General features: G+C 47.3%; 1 protein-coding gene across 3 annotated transcripts in view; it reads left to right on the top strand.

Annotated features, from left to right (window-relative positions):
• KHDRBS3 (KH RNA binding domain containing, signal transduction associated 3) overlaps positions 1-17,460 on the top strand; it is a 165,235-nt gene extending 147,775 nt beyond the window's left edge. The window contains exons 8-11 of one of the 3 annotated variants that reach the window (XR_014297996.1): positions 5,981-6,039; positions 7,865-8,014; positions 9,421-9,477; positions 16,907-17,460. Coding sequence is in view for 2 of the 3 variants with exons in the window: in XM_082674875.1 (XP_082531001.1) it covers positions 5,981-6,039; positions 7,865-7,956 (151 nt within the window). In the remaining variant the exon portion in view is untranslated. Of the gene's footprint in view, positions 1-5,980; positions 6,040-7,864; positions 8,491-9,420; positions 9,478-16,906 lie in introns of those variants that run through there. The other 2 variants (XM_082674876.1, XM_082674875.1) reach the window with 2 other exon arrangements.
• Positions 17,461-19,945: the final 2,485 nt, after the last annotated feature.

Below are 19,945 nucleotides of genomic sequence, written 5' to 3'. Positions count from 1 at the left end.
GTGTCTCTGATTCTCTGGCAGACCTACGTTAACATTTAAAATCTCTTTATTTGACAAAGTAATTGTTCCATCTGAAATGAGGCTTTGCAAACTGAATTACAACCCCAGGGTTAAGAACAGTCGCTGCCGTTTATTCTGTGCAGAGGAAGTGGCCGGCGGCGAGGGGCGCTGTGTGCGAGCCCACTGAGTCACAGCTCACTCCCTGTCGCCCTGTCACGGGAGGCGCCGCTGCACTCCTCACCTCCCGGGCAGCACACACTTCATTCACTCGTCCCTGTCACGACTCTTCTTGAGCACCTTTTACGTTTCAGACGCTTGTAGCAGCAGCAACTCAAAAAGACTAAGCTGCCTGTCCAAGATCACACTACTTCCAAATGGAAGAACAGATTCAAAACTAAGTGAACCTTTAATCTGGGATCCGAGCTCTCTGTCCCTTTGCATGTGTTCCCTAAGGGATCGCATCCTGCCTCATGGTTTGGAGTACCTTCTATGTGGTGATGACTGCAGATTCACGTTTCCAGTTCAGACCTCTCCCCTGACCTCTCCATTTCTCTTCCCAGCTGCCTCCCGGTGGCCTCCTCTGGGAGGTCTGGGAGGTCTGGGAGGCCCGTCAAACCTGGCCTCTGCCAGGCCAGACTCCTGATGGCTTCCCACCCAGAGCGCTTTCTGCCTCAGTCTTCCCCATCTCAGGAAGTGGCAACATCGTTTCTCCCTGGAGCCGTGGAAACGTCCAGTAACTTCCCATCTTACTCAGGATAAAGAAACCAAAGCCTTTCAGTGGCCTGCGTGACCCTACATGACTCACCCCTGCCTCCCCCTCATCCCCTCTGCTCCAGCTCTGCTGCCTTCCTGGTCCCAGATGGACCAAGAACGTGCCTCCTTAGGACCCTGGCACTTGGTAGTCCCCAGCCCAGGAAGCAGTCCCTCAGGCGGCGTCTGCTGTGTGTGATCAGCTGTGTTACATCTACTGACCAGTCACATGACAGGCCTGAGAACTGACCATTGAATTTAGCAACTTGGAGTTCATTGGTTACCTTGACAAGGGATGAAAATGTTAAGAACAGTAGTGGGGATGATTGCAGTATATTGGAAAGCATGGTCAGCATAATCCTTTTGAGGGAGGGAGTGAGACTAGAGAGAGGAAATTGTAGTCGGAGTGGCATATACGAAATTGGAGCGAGGTGGGGGAAGAGTGAAGTTATCAGTATGACAAGGTCTAGGATGTGACCTGGGAGTTGGTGGCTAAAGGAGACTCGAGACAGGATCAGTGGACAAGAGCGGTCCAGGGACTCGAGAGACCAGCTTGTTTGAAGGATTGTCTGTCTGCATATGGAAGGCACCAGGACTTAGGACAGCGATACTGTCGGGAGGTTCAGAGCTGGGCGTTTGTACGGCGGCGTGGAGCATCGTGGTTAGAAGTGGCAGTGGTGTGTCTGTAGGGCGGCGGTGGTCGCAAAGAGAATACTCACCCTTCCTGTGCTCCCGGTGGTATGTGGGCTGTGGGGCATAAAAGAAGAGGGCGCGGCTGCCAGGTAAGAGCTGTCAATAGAGGAGAAGCAAGTTTCCATTGAGGAAGAAGGTAAGAGAATGTCCAAAGAGGAGGCTGAGAATATGTAAGGTGTTTTGCCCACGATGAGCCATGAAGGAATTCCAGAGGGCACAGTCGGGATGGAGATGAGGACAGATGGGGGTGGGCAGAACTTTACAAGTACTGGAGGTAAAGAGTAACTAGTGGTCTAGAGTTCCCTGAGCTGCACAAATACAAGCAAAGGGCCTAATGAGATGAGTTCCAGCGACTTTAAACTAGAAATTCTGGAGAGGCGTGAAGAGGTTGAAGGGATATGGGACAGATTCGTGTCAGGAGTTCCTTCTTAATCCCGTTCGTGGAGACAGGGTGATGTGGGAACCCGGAGTCTCTGTCCTCCTCTTGAACGCCTGTTGATGGCCTGGGGAGACGTGGACTTGGTCCCAGTGCTGCCGTTTGCTCCTTGACCCCCAGTGTTTTCGTCCACTGCCGGGCCTATTTCTTGACTCTGGTTGATGGGATCGAGAACCTCCAGGAAAGCCAGGAATTATGCTGAACGTTTGGACTTCCTTCACCCCCTGATACGGGGTAGAACACAGAGGACAGATACAAGGCCTGGGGAGACGTGGCCCTGGTGCCAGTGAGGGGAGCCCATTCTTGATCTATTGAGGGAGGGGGCTTCCCTTGACCCCTTGTGATGAAGTTGAGGCATGGTCAGCCTAACGTGTTTTCTTGCATATTATTAATATTGTAAGTGTTGTACACATAAATGAAGAAATTTTTAGAATTTTTTCCCCTTTGCCGTATGTTGGTTTTTTAGTTTATCCTTGGGAAATAGGACACGTCTTTAGTTAATAGACATTTGAGGTGCGCGAAATGAAATGCTGCAAAAGCAATTCAGATGGAACTGACAGGTACGAGAATGGGGCTCAGCTGCTCCCAGCTTCTTGGTTTGATGACAGTCTTGAAATAAATAATCAGAAACTGGGTGAAATGTTAGCAAATGTCAGTTTAAAGTTTTCACTTGTCAAAACTAAGACTGTCTTATCACCAAACCATTGCAGGACCAAATTATGCTACCTTTTATTCTCCTGTTCATTGGGAAACGTTCTTCACCCCTGATTTTTTTATGCTGGACCACGTTAGAGCACTCCGCGGATGGACTTCCGGTCGACACTGCTGTTCACTCCTGCTCACTCCGTCTAATAGAGAGGACTTGGTTTGGGCAGAAGGCGATTGTTCGATTCCTGTTTGTAGGTCTCAGTGCCTGTCACTGACGGTTCCAAGTTAAACAGTGGGGACCTGTCTCAGTAAAGAGAATTCTTTTCAGTTTTATGAAGAGGGCACTCTCATTGTTTCTGTGCAACGAAGAGAAAATTTTAAAGAGCATCGCAGCTTTATTTGTCTAAGGAGCCATTATGATGTAACTTCTGACCTTTGGAAAGAAGACTGAGGTTCACTTAATTTAGTGCTGAGTTTTCCAGAAGCAGGAGCCAATTTATTTTCAACAAAATGAGAATTTATGTTGACTGCTTGTGTCCAGATGCTGTACATGAGCCACGGAGAATGTTAGGGCTGCTCTGCCCAGAGTCTGGGCAGCCCAGCGCAGGGGGATTCGGCAGGGGAGGGGCACTCAGACTCAGCGGGAGGGTGGGCAGCTGCCGCAAGTCTGCCCAGCCCTGGGAGGCCCAGGTTTTAGACTCAGATGTCTTGACCCGTATTTGGCAATGACGTTTTATCAAAAGTTTCGCTTCTAAATTTCTATCCACAAGACGAGAAAAACCTTCTACTTTAATAGCGGTTCTCATATTGAAAGCTGTTAAATCTTAAGAGGTAGGGATGCCGTATTTTTTTGCTGTTGCTTGTTTTTGCTGGATTTTTTTCCTTCTTGAATATGAAGGTCTCTCTGTTCCTTTTTCAGCTAGTCTCTCTTTTCTTCTCGCCATAAATGTGTATAATACTTGGATGGAAGATTAGGACTATAGAAAGGGAGAGGAGGAATTTGAGACCAGAGAGAGAACTAGGCAGTTAGAATTTGCCATGATCGTATGGCATTGGGTTTCGCGTGGACCCTGACTTCTGTCTCTGAGCACGAAGAGGGATCACGTAAGCCCCAGGGGAGCGAATAGGACATTCTGGAAGAGTGGCAGAGCAGGTGGGAGTCAAGCAGGAACCACCGGATTAAGGGGGCCGGGCACGGCGAGCGCCGTCCGCCTCTAGCGTGGGTAGATGCTCAGCACAGGGAAGAGGCACGTCCTGAGCCTTGAGCACAGCTGCTGCCCCATGAGCTGTGTGACTCTGGGAGGGGGGCGCCCTCACCGAGCCTCGTCTGTAGAAGCACAGAGAGTCCACGTAGACCCGTGGGCTCGTGCCTGTGGAGAAGCTGTCAGGACAGCAGGGGTCCAGCTCAGGAAAGTCCACTCCTCTCAGGCTCCCTTCCTTTTCCTGGGGTTCTCTAGGAGTGAGTGCCAGCTCTCAGCTGTCCCCGGAAAAATTGCAGATCGCTGCCTGGTCTAATAGGTCAGCCGTGGGAGGGACTGCTGTGTTCCTGGGCTCCAGTTAAAGCAGCCAGCGGAGCCCGCAGCACACTCTAGGCCAGAAAGCTCACACCATCACCGGCCTGGTGCAGTGTATTGATTAGCTTCTGAGGACGTGATGAAACCAGGATAACAAGAATCTGGCCTGTGTTTGCGCGTGGAGGAAGCATTCTGTGCTGAGGAACATCCCAGCGCAGGCCTTTTATCAGTGCTTATTCACCCTGCTTAACACGACTCCTTACAGACGCTCAGCTTGCAGCCCGCTTCCTCCTCTGTGGCCGGCACGCCACGCCCACCGCTCACCCCGTCTTCAGCTTCACCAGGGCTCTCAGAACGTGCTCAGGCATCGCCATCTTGTCCGGACACAGCAGAGGGCGGAGGTGCCCCTTCCTCTGTACCCAGGCACTCAGTTCCTGGAGGGCGAGGGCCCGTGGGGGCCAGGAGAGGGGTGAGACACGGAGGAAGGGCTGTGACGGGGACACACCCAACCCTGGGAGGTGGCAGTGTGCTCTGAGGAAGCGGCAGTTAGGCTAAAGAGTGGGTGGCAGGCGCTTGGAAGGGGAGGGAAGGGGCACATTTCCGGCAGAAGGAGGCGCCATCCCCACAGGCTTGAGGCAGACGGGCTCGCAGCTCCCCGCCTCGGGCCCTTTCCCTCATAGGACCTGCCTCCTTGGGCTGCAGTCAGTGGAGTTGATGATTAGCCTCTGGTGATATTTGCCTGAGAAACCAAAGGTGGGAGGAGAGGACCAGGTGCGGGTCTCGCCGGTTGTGTCGCCTGTATGTTCCCTGTGAGATTTTAGGCTGGCCTCCCAGCTGTTGTGATCTGCAGTATCCTTGCCTGTAAGGTGGGCACGGCAGCCCTGCTTTCTCACCTCAGGAGCTGAGGTGACGGCTGCTCGGAGCTGGTGCAAGGCGACGCCCACAGCATGGATTTTATTACTCACTCCGTGGCGTCCTAGGGTGTTGCTGAGCTGAGCTGGTCATTTTCCATTTTGATTAGAATTTCTTACTTGATTGCATCAAGTTGGAATAATGAGAATGTTTATTTCCAGGACAATCCAGGATAACAAATTCAGGATGATTGTTTCCCTACAAAATTAAGAAGAGTGGGAAAGGGGAGAGCAGGAGAGAGTGCGTGAAAGCCCTCCTCCGATGCTCAGAATAGCGTTAGAAACTGGATCATACCCGCCGTGGTCGAGTCATCCAGATTTTCCACAGATTCGTTCCTGTAAAAGGTTATGCCTAGTTCACATCCTTCGTGTGTGTGTGTAGCCTGTTTTGCATCATCTACAGAATGGCCGTGGTGCCAGACCCCCTCCCTCCCGGTGTCTCAGGGATGTTGTGCCTTGGAATACAGCTGTGCCTGTGCTTTGGAAAGATTCCTGGCCTCTGTCCTCACAGACTTGGCCAGGGCTGGTGACTGGACCGCAGGGGCCTTTCCTTTCCCACCCCTGTCACACACAGTCCTCCTGCTGGGCAGCCACTCCCGATGGGAATGGGATGGTGCTGGGCAAGTAAAACGTTTCATCCCGTCATGTTGTTACTTTATTGTAAAGTGAACTGCCCACGGGTCACACAGCATCGAGTTGTCTGGTCCGTAGGTTTGTGCCTTCCGTGAACTTTGCATCAGTTGGAAAGAAGCCGTGGCTGTCCTTCCTCCTGTCCCCTGTCCCTCACACGAGCCCAGCCCAGGTTCCGGGTGCACAGGCTGTGATTGTCCACCGCACATGCGTCTCCTCTCAGGCCACAGGCCTCTGTCTTCTCTGTGGGAATTCCTTTCAGTGTTTATCCCTGCCCTTTATTAGTTATCTTTAAGTTTTAGAATTCTTCCTCGAGCATGATTTAAACTCACAGGCAAGTCAGTTTGTCCTAACTGTGTTTTCGTCTTTCTCTGCTTGTTTTGTTTTGTTCGATACAGTGGTGCTGATTACTATGATTATGGACACGGACTCAGTGAAGAGACTTATGATTCCTACGGTGAGTAAATGGCCAGAGTGGAGCCGTAAATAGAAAGGTCATAGAAACAGCTTGAAGATCTTAACTCAGGGGAAATCTCATACAGACCGAAATTGAGACAGCAGCTCCCTCTCGGTACATCTGTGCTTATCTAGCTATCTTCAGAAGCTCCTTAAGGTTTAAATTTAATTTTTAAAGAGGACTGAAGACTTGCAGAAGATTACAGGAATTCAGATTCTAAACTTAGATTTTCTGTTTGGGATGATTGCCATGTGCTGATTTTCTCACTATTGAACAGTGTGCCAAACGGCAGACACTTGATAGAATGGATCTCTTTGAAGTGTCTTTGCTTCTTGACAGTAAAGAAAATGAAGCAATTGAGACCACAGCCCTACAGTGATTCCACCACCCCCATCATTATATTTTAATTTATTCGCAATCTCAAATCCTCTAAAAACATTACGGTGAGAATCATTCAGTAAAGGTTACGGAAGCACTGAGCCGGGAAGGAGATACACGGCTCTCTCAGGCTTACGGGGAGACATCGAAACCCCACTCATTTCAGTGGGAGCTGGCCGAGATGCCGGGGAACCCATGTCCAGAGTCTCAACATGCAGAAGGACGACAGGTTTAATTAAAAGAATCGGTGGCAGCAACTTAACCATACTAAGAAGCGCCTTTGCCACGGGGCAGAGATCAGAGAATATGAAGCTTCAGTCAGTTGCAAAGCTCTGATGAATGCTTCGTGCCCAGTGCAAGTGAATCAGGATTCTCGTTAAATGGATGTTATGACATTTCTCTGAACATAACTGAAAAACCATTTGCCAGTGTTCCCTTTGAAGTGCATTTTGTTGTATCACCTGCCCCAAGCCTTGATGAGCGCACCTTGGTTTTTTTTGTTGTTGTTGTTATTCGTAACAGACGCTTCAGAGAAATACCTTGGCTTGCTGAATGCTGTCTACTTAAATTGATGCAAGTTAGCTGGAGGGAAATGACGTTGATTGCATGTTTGTATCAAATAAGAGGTCATTTTCAGCGTTTTTTCCTTCACAGCTTTTTTAAATTGGTCTCCACGGAGGCATGGCTTTTAAATCGCAGTGTGTTGCAGCATGGATGTGAACTGCTTGTTGTCAAAGGCCCGCAGATCACTCACTGACGGCCCAGAGATAGGGGGTGATTGAATGTCCCTCTGTTACAAATAACATCGTTCGGTATGGATTTAGTATTGGGATGAAAGCAATTTGACATTATGTCATTGAGATTATTTCATATCCAGGAAGTATTTTTGAGGCATAACTCTCCACCCAATACAACCTTCATTGACTCTTTGAAGGACCTGTGGAGAACGAGGCATCGTTTCCCCCTCCCAAGCTGCCCGTTTCCATTTTGCGCTCCAGTTTGCTCTCCTTTTGCCTTCACAAATTTTTATCTGTGTTTTCTTTGTTTTTGAAGAAGAAATCCAAGTGACCCTTTTCCCATTCTCTTTCCCATCCATAGATGTCTTCACATTTAGCAAGAGGCAGTTCATTTTGCTGCTTGAGTTTGCATTTGTTAAATGAGTGGCCGAAAGGAAGTTCCTGCAAAGTTGGTTGCCATTTAAGATACAAAAATTATTTGTCTTCCCAGGCTGGTAGGTTTTGCTAGTGAGAGGACCATTTTCCATTGTGTTCGTAATTTTTTTTTTTTTTTTTAAAGCGAATTCCCTTGGGTTTTTTTTAGGACCTCGGGGGATACATACCTTCAATATGGCATCTACCGCTGGTTCAGGGCTAAGTTAGATTCTGAAAAATGAAGCCAGTGGGATCCCTGGCAATGGTCTAACTGTGATTGATCTGACTGACTTTAGGGCAAGAGGAGTGGACAAACTCAAGACACAAGGCACCCTCGGCGAGGACAGCAAAGGGCGTCTACAGAGACCAGCCATACAGCAGATACTGATTGTACTGTCTGATGTTGTGACATAGCCAGTCTCCACCAGTCCTGTATACTGTTCAAAGTAATTGTTTTCTATGAACAATCCCTTTTTAAATAAATCAAAATGCTTAACATCTGAATGGATGGAATTTAAAATTACTTTGTTGAAACATCAACCTGGGCAGAAAAAAGAAAAAAAAAAAGACATGTAAAATTTTGTTATTTCCAGTCTGTATATGAAAAAATAGGTCATCAAAAGGAAAAAAAATAACTTTGATTAACTAGTGTTAAACAAAAAAGATAGGTTTACTAAATATGTTAATCCATCCTTTTAACATAAGCCTCACCTTTCATTTTAAAGGTTTCCATAGAAATTTAGTTATTTTATCTTTCAGCCATATGCTAGTTTTTTTTTTTCTCTTGCCAACATGCGTAAAAAGGGAAGCCAATTACAAGTGCAAATAATGTGGTATTCTTTTGTAACTCAAGTCTTGAAATGTTCTGTAGTGTTAAGCAAAGTCTCCTCTTGCTTGATACTAAATAAACTTTTGAAAGAAATTTTGTGTGTGTGAGCTAACAGTTTCATGTCTCTCTTATTTAAAAAGGCCTTCATAAATAGTCGTAAACAGGGAAAGGATTCATTTAACAACGCTTGTCAAAAAAGGGTCACACTAAACATTGTACAACTTATTTAAAACATGGTATAAAATTAAATGTACCATTATATACTCACCGTAGATTTAAATGCTGTTTAAAGAGTCCAAATGGTATCAAGCTGCTTGAGTGGCACGTTAAAAACTACGCAAAACCAAATCTTGTTTAAAAACTGGTTTTAAAATAACTACTGATTTTCTGAAAAAGATGTGATCAGTTTTCATCTTGTTGAGCGTTTTTTCACTAGTGCAACTTTGGATTTTTTATGAGAATTTTGGTACCTTAATGAACACCTCGCTCCATGCTGGAAGCAATAAGCACAAAGCTTTTAAAGACATTCTGACTTGACTAATTGAGGTCGCACTCGCCAAGGCTGAGGATGTGTAACCCTTAAACGGTCTTCATTTTCAAAGGTAAATAAATCAAATAAGATTTTAATCTCACTTAATTTATCTTAATATAACTAATAAAACCAGGAAGGTTACAACTTAGCAAGTTTCATTATCCATTTTAGAAAGGTTTTAAGATCACCTAAATTCTCATTTTAAAAAGTTTAATTTGTTTTAGTAATCTAAAAAGCCTTAGTTTAGTCAGTTTAATTGGGGCCAATTATTCCCTATTAAACAAATGTAAAACCTCATAACTAGTTGTTTGTAATATACATTCTTTGGTTAGTAATTGAGGGCACTTCTTAAAACTGACAAATATTTAATAAAGTTTTTCTTTAATCATTTGGCTAAGTTTTTTTTTAATTGTAGATTATGTAAAATGTTTGATTTTTATTTCCTGAGGGGTTTCCTTCTCTTTGAGTAAAAAGGTCTTTTCTTTTGTTAGGAAGTGTTGGCCATCTTGGAAAGTGAAAGGAAGGTTGTGTCCGTCCAGCAGACACAGGTGAGTGCCTTTGTTCCAGTCATTTGATGTGCTTCTCTGAAGTCGCGCGGAACATTTCCCACACTGTTCCCACCACCAGCACTAGTGACCGTGGCTAACTAACTTCCTGAATGTAAGCAAGTCAGACCCAGGGAGCTCTGCGTAAGCTGCAGAGGTGGGAGGCTCGGCCGGTCACACTGTGTAAGTAACTCCGTTACTTTCCTCAGTAAAAACGTAACAGGCTAGTCGGTAGCATGAAAAATTTTTCACAAGTATCAAGTGAAAAAGCAGTTTACTGCTAGCGATACTGTCGTCCCAATTTTATTTTATTTTATTTTTTTATTTTTTAAATTTTATTTATTTATTTAATTTTGACTGTGTTGGGTCTTTGTTTCTGCGCAAGGGCTTTCTCTAGTCGCGGCGAGCGGGGGCCGCTCTTCATCGCGGTGCACGGGCCTCTCACTGTCACGGCCTCTCGTTGCGGAGCACAGGCTCCAGACACGCAGGCTCAGTAGTTGTGGCTCACGGGCCTAGTTGCTCTGCAGCATGTGGGATCCTCCCATACCAGGGCTCGAACCCGTGTCCCCTGCATTGGCAGGCAGATTCTCAACCACTGCGCCACCAGGGAAGCCCCCAATTTTATTTTTAAAAAATAGACTGTATATATTCTCTCTATATATATTCATAGGCAAAATATTACATGGATATGCTGGAAATTTTTGACAGTAATCATCTTAAGCTTGTGAAAGTATGATTTGTGTATGTGTCCTTTTCTACTTTGAGTTTTGCAAAACAAATTATTGCTTTTAATAAGATAAATATGATAAGGTGTATTTTATAAAATTGTTTCATAAAATTTTAAAAATAGGGATCTGTGAAGGAAAGGTGTCCTTAATCAGGTCTCACTTTTTAGATATTCTTGCTTTTTCCTACACCGTCAGAAACACTGCTTAGGCCCCGACGTTCCAGAGAATCTTACTTAAGAGTGTGTGTATCTGAGCCCTGCCCCTCACTGGGTGACGCTGGCCAAGACCCCCTTTGGACTCAGCCCAGGGAGGACCTCGCTCATCTCTCGCAGTTGCTCTGAGCATTAAGTGAGGCAGTGTTGTGAGAGTGTGTTGTAACCTGGAAGGTGATAACAGTAACGCAGAGTTTAATTGTTGAAGTTGAACATGCATGTTTCGTATGAAGGGGAAATATATGAGCTTTGTTTTTTTCCTTAAGCACCAAAATTAACCTGAGATAATTAAATTACTCTTAGGAAGAAAATAGTTCTCTTCACTCTCATAAGTCAAAATAAGTGTTCTGGTTTTTTTTGTTTCTTTTTTGTTTGTTTGTTTTTGGGGGTTTGGTTTTTTTTTTTTTTTTTTTTTTGGTGCTTCTCTTCTTGTACAGAAAGGGAATGTGGTATGTCACATATTTTTTCAATTTGCGATGTTATATTGAAATTTTTCCACTATTTAATAAATAATTTTTTTTTTTTTTTTAGGAATTGGCATATTGAATAGTAAGTGTAGGTTTCTTTAATCAGAAATTTTGGACAGGTCCCTGGAGGGTAAATCCCCAGATAGTCTTCAGAGCTAATTCATGGGACTTGTTCAATTTTATGTTTATTTTCATTTTATTAAATAATCCACAGCTCCATTGGACTGTAAAAAGGGGTTGTGAGCCAGAAAGGTCAGGAACCACCAGGAATGCTCTTGGACAGGAGTTCTTCCGCTTGGCTTTCTAAGGCTTCCCTTATTCGGCAAATACTCTACTGAGCCTCATTTCTCCCTGTTTCAGTAGGAGGACTTGCAGACAAGCAGCCTTCTCCTGTCCCTGAGCGCACCCTGCATCCTTCCCAGATCTTTCCCCTGGCCTTTGTCTACCCCCTTGGGATTCGTGTATCTTCTCATTTGACAACGTTTACTGAGCGCGAGTTCTTCCCCAGATGCAAAGGAGGCACCAGGAACACAAAGACCTATAGGACATGAACCTTACGCTCAAGTAGTTCAGCATGGATGGAGGTGGTAGAGGACACACCAGCACTTGCTGCCCCTGGGACTTTGCCCCTAGAAACCATGCCCATCCTTCAGGACTCGGCCCCACACCCTCCCTTCCGTGTCTTTAGCAGTGAAACCACGATCCCTCCGTGCTCTCTGAAATAGTGTGCTTAGTTTATACTTCTGCGTTTTAGTATTGATACCATATGACTCAGATTGGTTATAAGTTGCCATTATGACCAAGCCTGTGCTTAATCGCTTTCTGTAAATGATTTCATTGAATCCTCACAACGCTAAGAAGGTGCGTGTCATCTCCATTTTGCGGAGGAGGATGCTTAGGCTTCAAGGGGTGAGATCACCGTGTGGGACCCCAGGCCCCGTGACTGGTAGAGACAGTTTTGGACCATCCACTCTGATCCAGAGTCTTTGTCCTAACCGTGCTGTTACACTGTCCGCTCTCTGGGCTAGCACTCGCTCTCCCATTAGATTAAAGGCTCCTTGAGGGCAGGGGCTAATTCTTATGTCGCCTTGTGTTCCTAGAAGTAAGCCTCACAACACTGAGTGTTGGCAGACGCCCCTCTGCTTCTGTCCCACCCTGCCCCACATTCCTCCCTGGAGAGATTCTTTGGCTGTAGTTAGGTTCTGAATCTTGCTTTGTTCAAGACACTGCAAGTTGAATAAGTATCAGCGTTCATGCAGACACGTTGGCTGGGCATCTGCTATGCTGCAGGCAGTGGGGGCGCAGTGGTGACAACAGTCTGCTGGGGAAGTGGGCCAGCCAGGCGCCAGTGACTGGGCGGCGACAGATGTAGCGTGGGAGAGACATGGACAGCAGGCGGGGTGGCAGAGGTGTGACGGGTGCCAGCAGGGCTGTAAGGACCAGTAGAAGGCAACCATGTAGGGAAGGTCTTCTTGGGAGCAGTCGTACCCAGCTCTGTCATTTACCAGCTTTGTCACTTAACCTTACTGAACTTCAGTCTCCACTGCAGTTTCCCCATCCATACAGTGGACACAGTCGTGGAATCTAGCTCAGTATAGCTGTGAGGATTAGAAGCATGCCTGGCACAAAGCTAGGTACGTGCTCTTGCTTGTTGCTTTACGCAGATACTTGGATTATAAGAAAACACAGTTATCTAGGAAATTTCGATTATTTAGGTAATTAGAGAAAGCTGTAGATGATGCTGTCTGTGTGGGCAAGGGGCACATAATGAAGGAGGCCCTGCTGCAGCCCCCTGGGCAGAGGTGGTGCCTTTTTCAGCCTGTGTTCCAGCAGGAACTCTGTACAGACCTCTGTTTGCACTGGTTATTGATGTGATAGCCAGATGGTGAGAGCCTTAAAAAGGGGGGGCCTAACCTTTCCATCCTTTTGTTCCATCTCTTAGCACAGGATTTGGCAGCCGAAAGCGTTGAGCAAGAGAGTGAATGTGAAAGAATGACATCGTCGGTGCGATCAATATGATTCGTTAATAGGCCGTGTTAGGAATGGTTAGGAATAGTTCACAGAGACCCAAAAGAAGGAAGAAAAAAAATCACTCATGTAAATAGTAATAGTCTAACTCAAAATTAGACAGTGACTCTAGTCACTGTGTACAGAGAGACAGGTCCCAGAATTTAAAACAGATGATTTGATGAAAAAAATTAAAGCGTAGTCAAAAATCTAATAAACCAAGTTAAGCCGCTTTACAGGTTATACGTGATAAGTATAAATAATAAAGTTAGTTATCTTATATGCAAATCATATCTACTATTTATAGTGATGTACTATTTATATTGATTTATATTGTAGGAATAGAAAAGAAAAAATCCATCATTATGTTTAAAATAACAAAATCTACTTTATGCTTGATTCTGTTTCCATCTTGAGGAAGGCTGTGCAACATTTTAAAATCTGAATTCCATCCTCCGCTTGTCTAATGGAAAATCCTTTCCGGTTGAAGCTGATTCTGGATGGGATTCTTGTTCCAGGAATCCGGTTATCTTTCAGGAACCAGCACCCACTGCTGTGCCTGTTTTTCGCGTCTTAGTGTGAGTCCTTCCGTGGCTCCCAGCGCACCATCCTGGTCCGGCCTGCGCCTCCAGCCGCTCCCCCACCCGCCGTGCCGCTCTCAGCCTTGCTCTGCTGCAGCCTTGCTCTCGAATACCCTTCGCGGTGTTTGGATATCTGTGCCATTGTCTGCCTGAAATCACATTTCCTTACTCTTCTCCCCAGCTCTCGATATAGCTGGTCAGTACTGGTCTGTCCAACTTTGGAGTGAGACTTGAAGCGTCACCTCGCTCAGGAAGTCTTCCTTGGCCCAGTGTCTCCACATCTCCCTGGGTGCAGAATCCCTACTGGAGGGCCCTCATCTGCAGAATGGGGTCCTACGATTGACTGTTTACTCTCCTCTCCATCCCCACCCCCCACCCCCCCGAATGTGAACATCTTCAGTGCAGGTACCATGGCTTAGCACAGCCGTCATGTAGGTGGTGAGTGAAATGAACAAGGTGGCGTGGTGTCTCCTGGTGCGGGACAGTGTAGATTAGGACTTCACCGGCTTCATCGGGTCAAGTTAGAGTCCTTCTTCCACTGGAAGAGAATTTACCAGGTTGTTAAATGTTGCTGTCTGCGTGTGCACGTATGTAAGAGCTCACCCGACCACCAGGGCAAGATGCACGCCTTTCCTCACCTCCCCACGTCTGCTCACTGCCACACTTCCTAGCACCTAACAGGCTCTCACAGCACGGAGGTGGAACAGATGAGCAGACGCCGCTGTGGCGGGCGCGGGGCTGGAGGTGCCCTCCTGAAGCCGATCTCTGCTCACTTGTTGACGCGTTTGTCTTTCTCACCAGCGGCACCACTTCAGGTTCTTTAAAGACGGAACCACGTCTCATTTGACTTTCCGTCCAGATCCCAGCGAGGTGCCTGGCGCAAAGCGGGGGCTGACAGTGCTCATTGAGGGGCGAATGACTGAATGAATTAATGAGCAAACGACGCTGTAATTCTTAAAATACTGAGCCTTTCTCAATGTTAGTTTGGTTTATCAGTGGAAATGAGATAATTGACTTCTGTAACCATTGGCTTTTTCAGTGGAAAAGGAGAAGTTGGAAAACAAAAACATGCCCTATATTTAGTAGGTGATAGCATGTGCTCGGTACAAAATCCAAAACTTTGGAAAAAAGGGTACAATGAAAAGTTGGTCTTAATTCCCACCCCTGCCCTCAAGCACCCAGAGGCAGCTATTGGTCTTGGGTTTTTTGGGGGGTTTTTTTTGTTTTTTTTCAGAGATAGAAAAACATGTGCTTTGCTTCTTCACAGACTAATGGTTACTGTTTTTAACATACAGAACAGTACACTTTTTTATACCTGCCTTGTTTCACTTTAGAGTATACCTTTGAGTTCGTTTTCTATCATTTTAAATTCTAAAGGTATGTTTTTTTTTATTGGCTGAATAATATTTATATGAACACATCATAATTTAAACAACTGTTGACAAGTAGTTTTGCTTCCGGTGTTTTGCATTCATTAAAGACAGTGCTAGAAAGCACAGCCCTTCATGTCTGCGCACGTTCGCCTACACCTGTAGAATAAGTTTCTAAGGTAGATGTATTGAGTCATTACATTCTCTTAGAGGTATTACTGTATTGCTCCCCGTAGAGGTAATGGTGTATCTTAATATGCTTTTCTGAAGGAAACTTGAACCCTCAGTGCTATACTCTCCATCACCACGTACAACTGTTAGCACCTGCTGGGGGGGGGGGCGGCCACACAGAAAACTCACCCGCGCAGAGTGGGTTCACAGTGGGCTTTCCTTCCCACGGAGGTGGGCACGTGGTGGGCTGGATCCCCGTGTGAGCAAGTGAGTGAGGACAGCTCTGGGCGCTCGGCTGTGTCCTACAGGGATGGTGAAAGACCAGCCTTCCTCAGGCTCCCGCTGGTCTCCTCACTCCTGGAGCCTCCTTTCACGAGCCGATGGATTCTAAGGCCGACCTGCAGTGGCGGGCCCTGTGCTCAGCACTGTGGACGTACCCGGGGAAGGGGAGGCCTCTGCTCTTAAGGGGCCCACAGTCTCTCTGAGGAAGCCGGCCCCCAGCTGGCCCTTCCATCCGCCGTATCTTTGCCCACCTTCTCCTCTCCTCTGGGTATCCAGAGCCTGCCAGTTCCTCAAGATCTTCTCTCTCTCCTTCTGCCCAGAGAGCCCTTGTCTCTCTTCACTCTGAGAGTACTGGCCAGTAACACCCAAGTGGCGAACCCCTAATTCTGATCTGTTGATTGATGTGTGGGTTGTCCTGCAGCCCTGAGAAGTCCTCGGGGGCCAGGAGCAAGCCCGTCATGTGTAACTTAAGAGCACGCAGTCATCAAGCCATTCAAGAAACAGGCACTGATGAATTAAACAGTACCCTAATGAATAGATGCACTGTATTAGCTGTTTCCTTTTTTTAAGTATTAGCCTTTAAAATAACTGTCTGTGTCTGGTTCGTCCTGGCACACCGGTGCCGTGTGCGGGGGCCAAGGCTCACTGTCCCTGGCTCCGCGAGCGGTCGTGACAGGCAAGGTGAAGGCAGAGGGTGCAGAGGCACAGGTCACGAGCTCTGGCCGAGGAAGGGCGAGGAGGGAAAGGCTTCACAGAGGAGGAGAAGCCTGAAGCGGGGTTTAGAGTTAAGTCGAAATCTTGAAGCAGACACCGGAGGAGGAGATGTCAGAGTTGCCAGGCTGGTGCAGGTTGTGGGGGAGGAAGGGAGGGGCCTCGTGTGTCTGGGGACGAGTAAGCAGTTGCTGGGAACTGAGGGGCAGGTGCCGGTGGGGGGCGGGGGGGGGGGTGGGAGGCGGGAGGGGTGGGCGGGGCTGGGTCACATCACAGGGAGCCTCGAAGATGGTCCCCCTCCCCTCCCCCTCCCCCTCTCCCTCCCCCTCCCCCCTCCTCCACGCATCTGTGACCAGAGCAGTGAGGAGCAAGCATGGCGAAGGCCGCGTCTTCTCTTGTGATTAGGTTCTGTTTTGTGTTTTGTTTCCTTCTGGTTGCCGCTTGGGTTTTGAAACAACAGTTTTTGTTGTAATTAGCACGTCAGAATATATTGTTTGGTGTTAGTAAATAAAATTTTGTTTAAATATACCTGAAAGCTGAGTCTCTTCTCAGGTGACAGGAAGGCAAGGACAGTGCCCGTGTGTATCCATAGGAAGTCGCTGCACATTTTAGTACGGGAAGTTCCGTGTGAAAAGAGGCACGGCCGTCCTGAAAGCCTCCTACCCATGCATGTCATAGCAGGGAGGAGTCTGGTCATCACCATTCTGTTTCATCACTCATCTGCCTTACTGAACGCAAATATTTTATGTCCTTAATCTCTACATTTCTCTTTGCATTGTTGTTCTCATTTCTATCCAATTTCAGTTTGCCTGCTTCCTCTGCCTAAATCCTACCATTCCCACCAGAGTGTAAATAATTTGTTACTTGAAGTATACAAATATATATCATTTTCCTCTCTTTCAGGAACTTTCCTTGCAATTATGGACTGCTTAAGAATAATCAACTCACCAACGTGCCTAGTCAGTAAATGAATTCACTTGAGAACTTGAAAATAATCACTTTTTTTTTTTTTGTACAACTTTGTTTCATGAAATGTTTTATAAAATGGTGTGCTTCTTAATTTGGAAAATCTGTTTGAGAAAGGGAAAGAAAGTCAATCTCTTTGTCTCCTCATAACAGAAAACAAATGATTTGTGTATTGCTTAACAAAGGCTGCCCATTTCAATCTCTTCTACTTTAATATAAACCTAGAAAAACAAAGGCTTGTTATTTCAGCCCAGCTCTAAATTCTGCACACTTGAGAACCATATATGGCTGCAACTCACAGCTCACAAGAAGTCAAGCCTCAGCACAAATTCCAGCTTTGAAAATGATTTATCCAACTCAATTATGGACCAATAAATACGAACATGTTGTGCCAAAAGTAAGCGGCCACGTAAAAGGTTAATTATAAAGGCTTCTGCGGGAAGCAGTGGCACTGTCAGAATAGAAACCCGATTTTCATGCCTCTGTACTTTGTTGTGGAACATAAAGGTCATCATCCCCATGGACAGTATTATTCAGTTCCTTCTCTTTTCATCACTTACTGGTGCTTTGTGATTTTAATTCAGTACGCCCCGGGAGGATGCGTTTTATTCCTTCTGCTAGAAGCCCACACAACACGCTTCCTAGTCTTGGAATTTCGGAAACAGTCTTGTGCATCATTAAGTTGTCACTTTCTTACCTCAAAGACACATTCCCTCAAGGCGTTCACTTTTTACAGGGTACCGTGTTGGGAGCATTGTGTTAAAAGCACAGAACAACTTCTGATAGGTTTGCTTTTCCTTATCCTCTCGTGATGCACCCTAAAGACATGATCTTCTACTCCTGCAGTTGGCACTTTTGCGTTTGTCAGATACGTGTTTCTCCCTCTCAGAAGTGCAAGGAATAAAGGCCCGCGTCCCAGAGGGCCACGGCAGTGCTGCAGTGAGTGGGTGTGGGTGCTCACCAGAGCACGGGCAGCAGTGCCCCTGTGTGGAATTAATCCTAAACAAGCAGGAACTCTAGGATGGGAGCCAGACTGTCGTAAGTGGGGAGGAATTTGAGCTCCCTTTCTGCCTGCAGCCTTTTCCCCTCCTGAGCTGCGGACACAGTCACAAAGCTGCAAGTGAAATCCCAGGGATTCGAACTGTCCACCTCACCTCCTGTCTGTCCTGCTTCTCCCAGCCTCACTCTCGCTGCCTTGGTCTTGGCCTCATACTGTGCCGCCTGTATCACTTAAATTCACTGAGCACACATTTACTGAGAGCCTGCTACATGCTGGGCACCGCCCTGCGTGTGAGAGCACAGGACAGAGCACAGGGGCTCCTGCCTCGAGGAGCTTACATCCCAGTGGGGAGATCCAGGCCATCACCCGCAAACCAGAGGACGCCAGGCAGTGACAGAGCTGGGGGCGACAGAGCACAGTCACGGGAAGAGGGGTTAGACTTGACTTGGGGCCACAGGGGAATAATAAGGTGATGTTTCAGCCGTGACCTAGAAAAGTAAAGAAATGAGCTACATCAAGACGCTAACAGGTGCCAGGATCCTGAGGTGGGAACAGGAGGGCTGGAGGAGCCCCGAGGATGCAGGAAGGACGTCAGGGTGGGGGCGGGGCCTGGGTGTGGAGGGCCGTCCGGAGCTTTACTTCAGAGGGACTATCAGGCACACTGAGCCCAAGAGGAACGCTGTCCATCCGATGTATATCTCAACAGAATCACTTCGGCAACCACGTGGAGAAGCGGCGATGGTGGGGCAAGGTAGGGGGGACCTGTTAGAAGCCCCTGCGGTGAAGGTCAGAGGGAATGCTGGCATGGCCCGGGGTGGCCGCCCTGCAAGTCCTGAGGACTGGCCAGACTTGAGACGCACTTAGAAAGTAGAGCCGATAACACTTAGTCTACAGGTTGGATGTGAGGTACAGAAAAGAAGGGGTTGGATGATGCAAAGATTTTGATGTAGAGCCATTGGGAAAATAGAAACTTCTTTCTGAGATGGGAAGATTGCAGAAGGGACTGTTTAAGATACAGATCTGAAGTTTGAGGGGAGATCTCAGCTGGAGATGGGAATTTGAGAGCCGTTAGAATATAGATGTCTTGTAAAGGTATAGCCTGAGTGTGGACATGAGAGAACAGGCCCAGGGAACATACGACACGTACAAGTCAGTGAGATGGCGAAGAACCAGAGCCCAGGAAGGAGCTGCCGGGAGGTAAGAAGAGAACCAAGAGTCCTGCCCTCGACGGCATGTGTAGAGAGGATTTCCCGGAGGAGGGCCGTGACCCTCTGCTGCAGGGGGCAGGTGACGTAAGGAAGACTGGACACGGTAGCTGCGTAGAGGCCGTGCTGGCCATGCTTTGCTTCAGAGTGAGGCCTAGGCAGATTCAGGAGAGAATGGAGCAGGCAGACCTCGGAGGTACTGGGGGTTCGCTTCCACACCACGCAGTAAAGGCAACAAACACTGCAGTAGTAAAGTGAGTCACAAAGGTTTTGGTTTCCCAGTGCGTATAAAAGTTAGACTACGGTGCAGTGGAAACATGTTAAGTAGGCAACAGCATCATGTCTAAAAAAACAAGATACATACTTTAATTTAAAAAGACTTTATTGCTGAAAAATGCTAACCATCACCTGACAACGCAGGGTTACCACAAACCTTCAATCTGTAAGAAGCGCAGTATCTGCGAAGCGTAGTAAAACGAGGTCCGCCTGTGTAGTCAACTCTTCCAAGGAGTTTGCTTTAAAGTATCGCTGGAGAGGGCTGTGGCCTCGAGATGAGAAATTTGAGAGCGTGGGAGAGAGTGAGGGTGCTGGGGAGATGCCCCGGCAGGAGCACAGGAGCGGGCGTGGCCGACAGCAGCCAAATGGCAGGGCTGGGGCCGGGCGGGGAGGTGGGGACAGCTCGGCATGTACGCGCACCGGGGCGCCTGCTGCCAGAGCTGTGTGACATCGCCCTTCAGAGGCGCGGCCGGCACCCTTGGGTGCCCGCGGCTT

Source organism: Grampus griseus (genome assembly GCF_964374135.1).
Source record: "Grampus griseus genome assembly, chromosome: 17".
NCBI classification, from domain to species: Eukaryota; Metazoa; Chordata; class Mammalia; order Artiodactyla; family Delphinidae; genus Grampus; species Grampus griseus.
This window is presented reverse-complemented; position numbering and strand designations above follow the sequence as displayed.